This window comes from Bison bison, unplaced genomic scaffold (genome assembly GCF_000754665.1).
Source record: "Bison bison bison isolate TAMUID 2011002044 unplaced genomic scaffold, Bison_UMD1.0 scf7180017864348, whole genome shotgun sequence".
In the NCBI taxonomy this organism is placed as follows: Eukaryota; Metazoa; Chordata; class Mammalia; order Artiodactyla; family Bovidae; genus Bison; species Bison bison.
Genome location: NW_011494920.1, coordinates 484,619 through 498,245, shown reverse-complemented (window position 1 = coordinate 498,245; position 13,627 = coordinate 484,619). Strand labels below are relative to the sequence as shown.

Here is a 13,627-nt window from a genome sequence, read left to right as displayed (position 1 = left end):
TGGTCTGGTATTCCCATGTCTTTCAGAATTTTCCACAGTTTGTTGTGATCCACACAGTCAAAGGCTTTGACATAGTCAATAAAGCAAAAGTAGATGTTTTTCTGGAACTCTCTTGCTTTTTCGATGATCCAGTGGATGTTGGCAATTTGATCTCTGGTTCCTCTGTCTTTTCTAAATCCAGCTTGAACATTTGGAACTTCATGGTTCATATACTGCTAAAGCCTGGCTTGGAGAATTTTGAGCATTACTTTGCTAGCATGTGAGATGAGTGCAACTGTGCAGTAGTCTGAACATTCTTTGGCATTGCCTTTCTTTGGGATTGGGATGAAAACCGACCTTTTCCGGTCCTGTGGCCACTGCTGAGTTTTCCAGATTTGCTGTCATATTGAGTGCAGCACTTCAACAGCATCATCTTTTAGGATTTGAAATAGCTCAATTGGAATTCCATCACCTCCACTAGCTTTGTTCGTAGTGATGCTTCCTAAGGCCCACTTGACTTCACATTCCAGGATGTCTGGCTCCAGGTGAGTGGTCACAACGTCATGGTTATCTGGGTCATGAAGATCTTTTTTGTACAGTTCTTCTGTGTATTCTTGCCACCTCTTCTTAATATCTTCTACTTCTGTTAGGTCCATACCATTTCTCCTGTTTCTTGTGCTCATCTTTGCATGAAATATTCCCTTGGTATCTTTTAATTTTCTTGAAGAGGTCTCTAGTTTTTCCCATTCTATTGTTTTCCTCTATTTCTTTCATAATAGTGTTTCTTTGAGAAGTATCTTCCCTCATCCCAGTTTGAGGTGCCACAGTCACATTTCCCTCTGCTGCTGAGAAACTGCAAAGTTTTGTTTCAGTTTCTCTACGTTGCCTTCAGTCCACTGTCGTGGATGTGAACTCTCGTTTCAGCCTAAGCTGCACACAACACAGCAATGGAGGGGTTGAGAACACTGGTTTCAGAACACAGATTTGTGTTGAAATGCTAGCCCTTTTATGGAGCAGCCCCGTAACCTGGGGAGAAACTTAACTTGTTTTGGAGTTTTGTTTTCAGGCAGATTGAAAGGAACCTCAGGTGTTAGCCTCAGCTATCTCATGAGGTGGTTTGTGGAGTGAATGAGAAGGGAAAGCAATGAAAAACAATTCTGAGTGATTAGAAACCATTAATTAAAGGAATGTAAAGAATTTTTAAAAGCTTTAAAGCTTCTCCAAGTGGTTGTCAAGTGCAGCCAATACTGAGACCTAATGACTGAATAAATTATTAGATGTTGGATTGGCCAAAAAATGTGTTCGTTCAGATTTTTCTATAACCTTATCCAGAAAAACCCAAACGAACTTTTTGGCCAATCCAATACTTCGGTGGAATTCCATAGAGAAAGATACTGATGTGATAATAGAATAGAAGAGATGACCACAACACTTCATTGGGTAGATACAGTAAAAGCCTCTTCTCTCTGTGTCTGTGTACACCACTTTTTTCCAATTTGTTGAAAAAAATGTACTTTGTGAATTGATCTTATCAATCAATTGCTCTTTACTCTGGGCTTGGTGATCTTCTTTTGATTGGGGGTTACGAAAGACTGAGTTATAAATGAACTCTTAAAATACTAAGCAATATCACAATAATTTCATTTTAAAGCTACCTAGAAATTATTTAGCCTTTACAGTGCTGGGACTAATTGACTTTCACTGAGCAACATGTTAATAGACATGTGCTTGTGTTGATATTACTGTTCTCTGTCTAATGGCTCATTCATTAACTCATGACTCTGGTCTTAATTGGGGGCTGTTAATATATTAAGGATGGTGTTTTTGAGTCTGGTAATGTGATGAATTGTGTCTGTTTCTATTCCCTGAGGCTAATAGATTTTTGGTTTTTAAAACTCATTAAGCAGCCCTAGGGAAGACGATTAAAGTCACCACCAGTCTGGGCTCAGAAAAGGCACACTGTCATGGAAGGGATGCAGATGCTTTAAGCAGAGCATTTCAAATCTGAGCTGTAACTTGCTACTGAAGTGGGCAAATCACTCCAGTTTTCTGAATCTGACTTCTCTTATCTGTAAAATGGGCCAGAGACTAATAATATAACCCAGAACTAAGGAATTAAGTGAGATAATACAAGTAAAAAAAAAAAAAAAGATACATGTGCCTCTGAAATACTTTACCCATAGGGCAAGGAAATAGTTACTTCCATTGATTCTCTTATCCTTCTTTATCAATTATAGATTTGTATATTTCTTTCTAGGGTAGAAAGTTTCTAGGGTAGCACATATTCAACCCAGGTCAACCTAGGTCTCGTGCTGCTATCAAGAGATCAGCTCCCATTGACTTTCTTTTCCTTTTTCAGAATGATGGTACAACTATTTTTGTATGTTGGAGAAGTGGAGAAATAGAGGAAGAGAAATGAAAACAGTGATGGACGTTTGACCTTACCAAAAAGCTATTAATATGGATATATGATACTTGAATTGAGTGATCTGTGTCCTGAAATGTTAATATTCTCATACGGGGCTTTGGAAGTCAGCAGGAGTTGAATTCTCAACTATAATGAGCGGTTATTTAGCAGATTATTAGTTAATATCTTCGGTGCCTACAAACACATTTTTATATTCTGTTTTTTTGGTATAAAGAGTCCTTTATTCTTTATTTCTGTTTTAAAAATAGCTAAATATCTATTTTTTAGTTTAATTTTTTATTGGAATACAGTTGCTTTACAATTTTATGTTAGTTTCTGCTGTACACCAAAGGGAATCAGCCAGACATATACATATATCCCCTCTTCCTTGGAATTCCTTCCCATTTAGGACATCACAGAGCATTGAGTAGGGTTCCCTGTGCTATACAGTAGGTTCTTACTAGTTAACTACTTTATACAGAGTAATGTATATATGCCAATACACCCCTCCCCCCCCAAAAAAAAAGAACTTTGGCCTTAAATTGTACAGCTCTTTGGAATTTTGTCCTGTTTGTTTTTGGTGAGTGCCCAGGGCAAGTCTTGACTCTGAGATGCAGTGCAGGACACCCCATGGGCTCTGACCAGTGTTGCCTTTCCTAGCCTGGTGACCCTTTTCGGAGGAGCCAGGAGTAGAGTCTGAAAGGCATAAGGATTTACTCACAGAACAGCAATAGAGAGACCTTCTTCTGATTTCATGAAAACTAGACCTCAGTTTTAGCGTCTCTTATTTTCAGCAGAGCTTATATTTTTCAGTAACTCTCTAACAAAGGAAGAGAATGTCTAAAGATATTTTGGCTATTCAGTACTTTTTTAATTTTTTTTTACCAGCCTATAATAGATCTCTGTAAGATTTGGAAAGGGAAATGATATAAAATGTGGATAATGGCAGGGTTACCCAGAGTTATATGACTCCAGAGCCACGTTTTCAGTCGCCATTAATGTAAAAGACCACATGACTCCTATATGACTGGTAGAATTTAGTATAATGTCACATTCATTTGGTGAAATTAACAGTCTTAAGGAGCCACCAATTAAGCATAAAGGGACTCACGTTACCAGAAGTCTGTGGTGTGAACATCACTGCCTTAGAGACATGGGAATCCTCTACTATAGTTTTATACTTCTTTTTTTTTTTGTATTGGGGTATAGCAGATTAACAAACAATGTTGCAATAGTTTCAGGTGGGCAGCCCAGAGTCTCAGCCATACATATGCATGTATACATTCTCCTCCAAACTCCCCTCCCATCCAGGCTGCCAAATAGCGCTGAGCAGAGTTCCATGTGCTGTACAGTAGGTGCTTGCTGGTTATCCATTTTAAATATGGCAGTGTGTACACGGCGACCCCAAACTCCCTAACTGTCCCTTCCCCAGGCCCCCGTCCTTCCCCCCAGCAATCCTAAGCTCGTAAGTCTGTGAGTCTCTTTCTGGAACATCTCTAAGATTAGATGCATCCAAACTAAGAGTGTTTACATTTTTCTCACTGTGATCTCTTTTTGCTTGGAAATCTCTAGAATGTTCTTGTGTACATCATGTACATGATACATTTTGACATGTGAAAGAGGATCACATTTGCCCAGCAAAGGCCAGGATTGCAAGTCACACTCATTACTTATTGGATCCTTTTTGGATAGTGTTCAGGATTCAGGATTAACTGCTTTTACTAAGAGAACTACCTGCAGTTATCCATTTATAACTGGTTTACTGAAGACTTCACTCAGTAGACAGGGCTTCCCTGATGGCTCAGACTGTAAAGAATCTGGCTGCAATTCAGGAGGCACAGGAGATGGGGGTTTGACCCCTGGGTCAGGAAGATCTCCTGGAGAAGGGCATGGCTACCCACCCGTTATTCTTGCCTGGAGAATTCCATGGACAGAGGAGCCTGGAGGGCTATAGTCCATGGGGTCACACATACTTGGACACGACTGAGCGACTAACACTTTCACTTTACTCAATAGACCAACATATAATGGCATCCCTTTCCCCCTCCAAACATATTTAACTACTATGCTCTGTTGATCTTTTTTTTTTTTTTTTCATTTTGTAATTGTGTATTTGGAAGATTCCTTAGCTTTGCAGTAGCTTTCAGAAAATAAAAAAAAAAAAAAATGTAGTTGGGTTACGATGTGGTAGCTGGGATCAGCAACTCTCTCTGACACCACATAGAAATGAGTCAAATGTTACAAAAGTCATGTTTGAAAACATCATCAAGCCATGATAGTAATAACAACTAATATGGTCATGCTCAGTCATGTCTGACTCTTTGCTACCTCATGGACAGTACCCTGCCTGTCTCCTCTGTCCATGGGATTCTCCAGGTAAGAATATTGGAGTAGGTTGTTATTTCCTCTGCTAGTCAATCTTCCCAATGCAGGGGTCAAACTTGCATCTCCTAAATTGCAGGCAGATTCAAGAGAAAAATGAAAGGAGGACCTGTCAGAGATGAGCTATCAGGAGCGTGTGTATTTTCCTCCCCAGGCCTTTGGTGATTCTAGAGTGGGCTAAAGAACAGGAATTTACCTGGACGGAGGGCTGCTGCCCAGAGAAAGAGAAATTAGCCGAGCTTTCAGGAGTTGTATTGGATGGTGTGAGAAACTGAGACTTGAGAGTCCTCAAATTAATGGTCATTTTTTTCTCAGAAGAGACTCACTGAATCCTGACCCTGGCAGGAGCCAAAGAACCAGGCCAAAGGTTTATAAAACAAAAGCAGAGTGAAACCTCCCACCATTTCACAGTGTTTAGGGAACCAGGCAAAGGGACCAAAACCAAGCAAGAGCCCCAGTCCTAGAGGGAGTGGTGAATTGATGCTGAGCGACTAAAAAGCCATTTCTCACCTGGGGGCAATGAACAGATTTTCTCTCTGTAGCTGGAAGCCTGAGTATCTGTCTTTACTGAACACAAGGCAGCTGGCTGGCTCAGAACCCAGCAGATTCGGGTTTTCATGTGTAGCTGAAATAACAAGTTTAGAGACCAAAAGGGACTCAAATGCATGGCTGCTCTGTCTCTAAAGACAGATGCTGAAGCTGAGATCCAGTGCAAAAGTGGTCCACTGAGACATCTGAGAATCTCTAGCATCCTTTCAAGGGTTGAGGAGCAAAGACGAATTAGGCTCCCCACTGAGGGTCATACCCTGTAACACAGATAGACCGAGTGTCTTAGTTCGCTGAGGCTGCCATGACCAAGTGCCACAGACTGAGCGGCTTAAATAGCAGAAATTTATTTTCTCGCATTTCTGGCTTCTGGAAGTCCAAGATCAAGGTGTCAGCAGGGATGAGGTTTTCTGAGACCTCTCCCCTTGACTTGCAGTTGACCGCCCTCCTTGCAGATTTTTTTTTCTTTGATTTGGACCATTTTAAAAGTCAGCATTGAATTTGTTACAATATTGCTTCTGTTTTAGGTTTTTGGTTTTTTGGCCACGAGGCATGTGGCATCTTAGCTCTCTGAGCAGGGATCAAACCTGCACCTGCCTACGTTGGAAGGTTAAGTCTTAACCCCTGGCCCACCAGGGAGGTCCTCTGCTCATTCTTCACTGGATCATCCCTCTGTGTTTGCACCTCTGGTGTGTCTTCCTCTTCTCATCAGGGTACAGGTCCTATTGCATTAGGACCCTGTCCTAGTGGCCTCATTTAAACCTAATGACCCTATCTCCAATTGTAGTCATCCCAAGGTGCTGTGATTAGGGCTTCAGAATATGAAACTGAGACTGGGTCGGGGAGTGAAGGGTTAGAAGTTAGGGGTAGAAGGTAGGGATTCAGCCTGAAACACTGAGTTTTTCTAGCCCATCTCTGTCCCAAATCAATCCCTGACTTGATGACCAGAGCAGCCTCTCCTCCATAGCATGATACAGCAAAGCATAACAAAGGAAAGGATATTTCTGAAACAGATAGTATCTGGAGCTTTTATAGATGCTTGACATTTAAGAAAATTACTAAGTGCCTTCATAACCAGAAGACAAATTCCCTTCCTTATTAGGCATTTTTAGGTGCAAATGAATATCTACCATTGGCATCTGTGGCTGTTTCACTCGTAAGCATTCTAGTGTGTGTGTTCAGTGCTAAGTCGTGTCTGACTTTTTGCAACCCCATGGATTGCAGCACACCAGGCTTCCCTGCCCTTCACTATCTCCAAGAGTTTGCTCAAATTCATGTTTATAGAGTCAGTGATGCTATCTAACTATGTCTTTCTCTGCCGTCCTGCTTCTCCTTTTGCCCTCAGTCTTTCCCAGCATCAGGGTCTTTTCCAGTGAGTTGGCTCTTCACATCAGGTGGCCAAAGTATTGGAGCTTAAGCTTCAGCATCAGTCCTTCCAAAGAATATTCAGGGTTGATTCCTTTAGATTGACGTGTTTAATCTCCTTGCTGTCCAAGGGACTCTCAAGAGTCTTCTCCAGCACCACAATTGGAAAGCATCAGTTCTTCGGTGCTCACCTTTCTTTATGGTCCAACTCTCCATAAATGACTACTGGAAAAACCATAGCTTTGACTAGATGGGCTAGACCTCCAACTTTAGCTGGCATATGAATTACCCGGGGATCTTAATGAAATGAAGACTGATTCAGGGTGGCTTCCCTGGTGGCTCAGACTGTAAAGAAACTGCCTGCAATGCAGGAGACCCTGGTTTGATCCCTGGGTTGGGAAGATCCTTTGGAGAAGGGAATGGCTACCCATTCCAGTATTCTTTTCTGGAGAATCCCATGGACAGAGGAGTCTGGAGTCACAAAGAGTCGGACATGACTAAGTGACTAATACTTCACTTTCAATATGTCTGGAAGGGGCCTGAGATTCTGCATTTCTGTAACAAGCTTTAAGGGATGGCCCTCAGACCATCCGCCTAACCAGCTGCGGATCAGTGAGTGGTGACTGTGTATGCTAGAGTTTAAGAAACATTGCCCAATAAATAATGCCTAAAATTGCTTCCAGTTCTGAGATTCTGTTAGCTTTTTTAAAAAAACAATATTTTTAAAAGGTAGCCATATTCTATCTCTTTGCCTATAAAACAGTGCATTTTTGTGAACTTGTATAGGACTCAGAGGGGAGCCAGACATTTCTGTGTGATCAGGTTTCCATGTGTTTATTATAGTAAGGTTATTCTTTATCTCATTCCAAGTGGAACAAGTAAATCTGATGATTTTATATATTTTAATTTGAGATACAGAGAATTATAGTAACATTTTTGTTAGAAAAAAGGGTATGTTTCAATGATGCGTTGGTTACAAGAGACCTTCCTGGATGTGACAATAGCCTGCAGAAAGGATCTGGGTTTTCCTCTTGTCCCAAGGGTGTTTCTCCACTGCTGCCAACACCTTCCCCTCTTCCTTCCAGCTGAGACCCTGGAGGGAAAGATTGCTTCTTCCTCACCTACCAGTGAAGTCCAGGCTTGGACACCTTGGTGCATGGCCTCTTCTTCCGTGGATCTGGATACCTAACAATAGCCTAGCACCATTCACATATGAAAAAATACAGCAATCACCCTCCTCCTATGCTTAGGGGGTGTGCCTAGGCTCTTTGTAACAAGGGTGACTCATTTAAGAACAGCTTCTTATATCAAGTTGTGGAGTGCTTTATTCAGCTACAGCAGGGGTAGCCCAAGTGGCCTCTTAATTGAACAATTAGCTCATGAATGAGTCAATGAGGATTTGATGAAAGGGTGGCACTCACTATCTGCTACCTGATTTTCCTTTGTTTCTTCTTTTCTGGGTAAATTTAGTATGTAGAAGGTTGAGCTTATAAAGTTGATAGAGAAGGAAATGAATTTGTTTTACAGGAATCTTAAGAAATATTCAAGATGGAATATATAATTTTCTACATGACCACTCCTAGAAATTGATCTTTCTTGCTTTATTTGTTGATATCATAAAAGTCCAGACAAAAGGAAGTGGTAAGAACTTTAAATATGTAGCCAGGCAGACATTCTTATGTCCCAGGAGGGGATTGGGGAGGGGTATGGTGAAGCAAAACAGGGCGAAGAACTGCTAATAAGACCAAAAAAGGAGAAATGAATTTATAAAGAAGACCAGAAAATCTCAGGAGGCATGACATTGCTGACGAACTGGAATATTCCAGATGCTATAGAGATAGTCATTGCTTCATCCCTTTCTCACCAAGAGGTCTCTGCTAAATCTGTCCAAGATTTATTTATGGGTTTTTGTTTATTTTTTTTTTTCAGTGACATATTCCTCTCTCAGTCCTATCTCCGTCTCTCTGTCTCTCTGCTTCCTCTCATCTTTTCTCTGTCATCTCTTCCTTCTCTTTCTTTTTCTCACCCCCCACAGTTTTCTCTCTTCTTCCTTCCCTTTTTCTCTCTTGTTTCTTCCTCCTTTCCTCTCTGTGTCACGTACTGTTCTAAGTGCTGGGAAGATGTCTCACTCACAACCACCTATGGAGTCTCTTATTAACCGCATGTTAGAGATAACTGATGTAAAGGGAAAAGACAACTGGCAAAAGGAGGTTAAATAATCTCCCAACATGACTCTGGGCAGAGTTTGAATGATCCAGGAGGGGACTTCCTTAATGGTCCAGTGGCCGAGACTCTGTGGTCCCAATGCAGGGGGCCTGGGTTTGATCCCTGGTTGGGGAACTAGATCCCGAATGCCACAGCAAAGGATCCCGCATGCCACAGTGAAGATCAAAGATCCATGTGCTGCAACTTAGACCTGGCACAGCCAAATAAATAAACACTTTAAAAAATTTTTTCCTATTGTCTAGAAATTGTATACAACTCCAGTTCCATAACATGATAGATTTTGATCTCTGTCCCCAAACAGAGTTGACTCTTGTGTCCTTAGAGGCCCCATGTTAGAGTATCTTCTGAATACTCACTCTTTTCCAAACGCAGATGGGTTTTTATGATTCCATGCCTGCTACATAACACCTTCTTTGCTTGGCCGCCATCTCCTTTGCCTCAAACTCTTACTCACTGTTCAAAACCCAGACCTCCTCTGTTGTGAAGCCTTTCTTGATGCTTACAGGCTGCATCAGTTACTCTTGAGTGTGCATTAAGACAGGAATGTACCCACATTTTCCATTTTAGAACTTCCTACATTGTCCTGGATTATTCATACATTTATGCTGCCCACTAGACTCTAAAGTCCCCAAGAGAAGGAATGGGACCTTATTCACTGACAAACCCAGTGTTTTCACTGTGAAGAGAGATGTATATTATGTAAAAAAAGCATGATTGTTTTGTAACCTATATACTGTCACATCAGTGGTATTGATCTTAAACATAAAAAAACTCTACATATAAACTTATTTAAACAAACATTTCCTATACAAATTTGACTTTATAAAATTTAAAATTGGTTTATTATTTTGTCTTTAAGTTCCTCTAAATTAAGAGTTCCACTTGTGATTTAAACGTGCCATGGTACAGGAAAATATGAAGTACATATACTTTTTAAAAATGCTTCTTTATGTAAAGTGAAGTTCACTCTGTCTTTCCCTCCCCTTTGTGCATATGCACACAGACAGACAGGCAGAGACACACACACACACACACACTCACACACACACTGAATATGCAAACTGGTCAGTGAATAGCTTTAGATATTTTCATAGTTTGCAACTTGGGGTTAAGAATCTTTTTTTCTCTATGCAGGTTATTCGTATTAATAAGGTATAAGTGTTCTACTGATAAAATCAGTATAAGTTAGGGGTTTAATGACCATGTTGCAACGATTGTCAGTATTTTTATACCTTTGTCCAACATTATATTGCATAGTGTATATATATTTATATATATTTGTACATGTGCTCACTTTATGCAGTCCTATATATGTTTACTCTCACTATTTTTTTTTTTTTTTACTTCTTTTCCTTTCTTTCTATGTTCAACCATATCTCCTTGGTTAATGCTTTTTGGATATCAAATCTTTTCCTAAAGTGATGATACATATACACATATGTATATGTGTATATGGGTTGCATATTTGTGAATATTCACTATATATATTTCTAGTATATAGTCTGCGTGTACATGTATATATACACACACATACTATATTTAGCGTACATGTACATACATGCACACATATTACATTACAGCTTGCCATGTATTAATATATAGTTTCTGAGTTTCCTTATCCTTTGAGGCCAGCTAATGATTTCCAGATAATGAGACTGAAGGTATATCTGAACATTCTGGACTGAAGAATGTTAATGCAGCCACCAACCTGGAAATGCTCTTAACTAGTGAGCACTCTGTCATGAAATCTGGAGTTGAGTGTGTTCTGTAAATTATGTTGTTTACTCTGTCGGGATCTCTCCTGTCATTATTTTGTGCTCTGGTGAACAATTTTGACTTGTAATGACTGACAAATTATGCAAGTGATAATGCTGGATCTGTCATAAAGAAACAAAGAATATGATTGCCATTGCTGCACCTCCAAAGGGATTTTGTTTAAATGACCCCCTAAAACGTTGATCCATTATATGTTCCTGGGTTCCTGTCTTCCATCTGTCTCACCAGCCCTCTACTCTCCAATTAAGCACAGTGTTCTTGTATATTGCTCTGTATTCATTTAACTTGTTTATCACATCTTTGCTGTAAATTTAGATATAGTAGATTTAGGATTTATGTTTTCTTCCTGCTTTTACTAGCTTTTTCTTAAGTGAGAAAGATAATTGTGATTTCTTTTTATCTGGAAAAAAGTTTTAACAGAGAATCATAGGCTCAGTAGCAGTACATCAGACTCAACATCCTGGGTCAGGAAAGAACACAAGATAGTTTGAACGGGCCTCAGGTAGTTGTAATGTACAACCAGGGTTGAGGATCACCACTCAGGAGAAGAAATATGTCTACTTATTATGTAAGGAGTTGATTTTTTCACCTGGAATGCTTTTGAAACATAAGAAAATCTTCCCCAGATGACTATTTTTTACTATTTTCCTCTGTGGGGCTTCCCTGGTTGTTCAGCGGTAAAGAATCTGCCTGCAATGCAGGAGCCCGCCTACAATGCAGAAGACAGGGGCTTGATCTCTTGGTTGGGGAGTTCGCCTGGAGTAGGAAATGGCAACCCACTTCGGTGTTCTTGCCTGGGAAATCTCTTGCACAGAGGAGCCCATTGGGCTAATGGCCATGGGGTCACAAAAGAGTCGAACACAACTTAGCAACTAAACCACTACCATCATTTTTTCTCTTCCACAATTGAGAATTAGTTTTCAGATGAATCTGGATGTGGTTATCTCAAAATTTGGCTGAGAATTCTTTTTTTTTTTGATATGAATATTTAATTTCTTTTTTTTTCTAGAATTATATTTTATTTGGCAGTCCAAAATGAGTACTTCAGCCTGGAACACAGCCTCTCAGACTCTGTTTTCTTTCTTTTTTTTTATGATGGTTGCACAGTATCATGAGTGTGTTTAATGCTCCTGAATGGCAATATTAAAAAGGCTTAAATTGTATTATTATAAACTTAAAACACAAAATCTACAATGCTATAAATAATATGAAAGACAAAACAATAAAAACTGTAACACAAACAATGACCAGAGACGGAAAGTAAAGTTTGGATGAAGGAGTGGGTTGATGATGTATATTGGAAGGGATGGTGGCTGCAGATCCATCTGCCCTTGGGGGTGGTGATTCCTAAAATGGCTCTGGGTCTCCTACAGGTGTAGTTCAACCTGCAGGGGCACTGGTTCCGGACCTGACCCAGAGTGTCCTGCAGGAGCCAGAGCAGGTTCCCCCGCAGCAGTGGTGAATCCACATGGCTGAGAATTCTTAAGTGGGAGGGATATCCTAAAAGGATGGTGCGTCTTGGTTCTTATGCAGAGAATAAATATGTATAAGCATGCATGGAACAGCATCTCTAGGTCACTCTGTTCTTTCCCTGGAATGCTGAATGAAGGTTGCTTTTCCAGGAGATTAAAAGTGATTCACCTAAAGCCCTGATATCTCTGTATTTGACAGGGAGTGTTGAGCTGAGGATTCAGGCAGCTCTGTCTACTTAGGGACATCAGGAATTTCAGGAACTATAAAAGGACAGCTTCGTAGCTGCCCGTGGTGGAAACTATACACAAGTACCTTCAGTAATGATTAACCACAGAGTCTGAATTGATGCCAGATAAAGGAAAATGAAAAGGACACCTATATGATGCTTCTGCACGGGTTTCTACTCTGAACGTGGTTCTTCACTGGTTTCTACTTCTGAAAGTGATACAGAAAATGTTTCTTTTCCTCCTTAGGTTCGAACCAGTGTTGTACCTGAACACAAGGATCCCCCACCAGAGGTTGGGGTAAGTGTTTCTTATGTTTCCAAAAGGCATACTTGTTGCTTCTAAGCTAATCATTGGGATCTTTCTCTGGCCTGCTGCCTGGTAGCTGACAAGTAAAATGGAGTTAAATTAACTGGGTGTGACTATGCAAGGAGACGTTGTCACATATTTGCTGAATTGCATGGACTTCATTCCTTTTCTCCTGAAAATCATCATGATGTCAATTCATCTTTAGGTCAGGTGGCTAGAGAAAAGTCTAGAAATTGCCCTGCAGGAAACTTAGATGCCATTGAAACCAACATTCCTGGACCAACAGGAGGCTGGGAAATTGAAGATGTGAGCTCTACCTCTCCAGCAAGGGGACAGAGAACTAGCTGGCCAAGGGACTATGATGTTTCTGCTCCCTGTGGCTTCAACACCGTTGAGTTTAGTCATTTAGTCATGTCCAACATTTTGCAACCCCATGGACTGCAGCACTCCAGGCTTCCCTGTCCTTCACTATCTTCCAGAGTTTGCTCAAACTCATGTTCATTGAGTCGGTGATGCCATCAAACCATCTCATCTTGTGCTGTCCCTTCTCCTCCTGCCCTCGTTCTTTCCCAGCATCAGGGTCTTTTCCAGTGAGTCAGTTCTTTGCATTAGGTAGCCAAAGTATTGGAGTTTCAGCTTCAGCATCAGTCCTTCCAATGAATAGTCAGGGTGGATTTTCTTTAGGATTAACTGGTTTGATCTCCTTGAGCGCAGGTCAGAGAGAAACTGCCACCAAAGTATAGCCCAGTGTTGGGAGATCCAGCTAAGGTTTTCCTGCTGCATCAGAACCATCGCCTCTCCAGCTTTTAAGAAGTTGGGAGAATAAGAGGTTAATAGGTGATTTTGCTTAGACAAGGCGGTGGAAGCTCTTGAAAAGATAGCCCAGGAGGCTTGTCCCTGGGATCTGGAATTCAGAAAGGAGGAAGAAGTCCAGAAATAA

The 13,627-nt window shown here is 40.7% G+C and overlaps 1 protein-coding gene across 1 annotated transcript in view; it reads left to right on the top strand.

Moving 5' to 3' along the window:
• The window catches only part of INPP4B (inositol polyphosphate-4-phosphatase, type II, 105kDa), a 717,001-nt gene that overhangs the window by 407,225 nt on the left and 296,149 nt on the right, over positions 1-13,627 (top strand). The window contains exon 7 of the mRNA XM_010854712.1: positions 12,628-12,678. Coding sequence (XP_010853014.1) covers positions 12,628-12,678 — 51 coding nt within the window. The remainder of the gene's footprint in view (positions 1-12,627; positions 12,679-13,627) is intronic.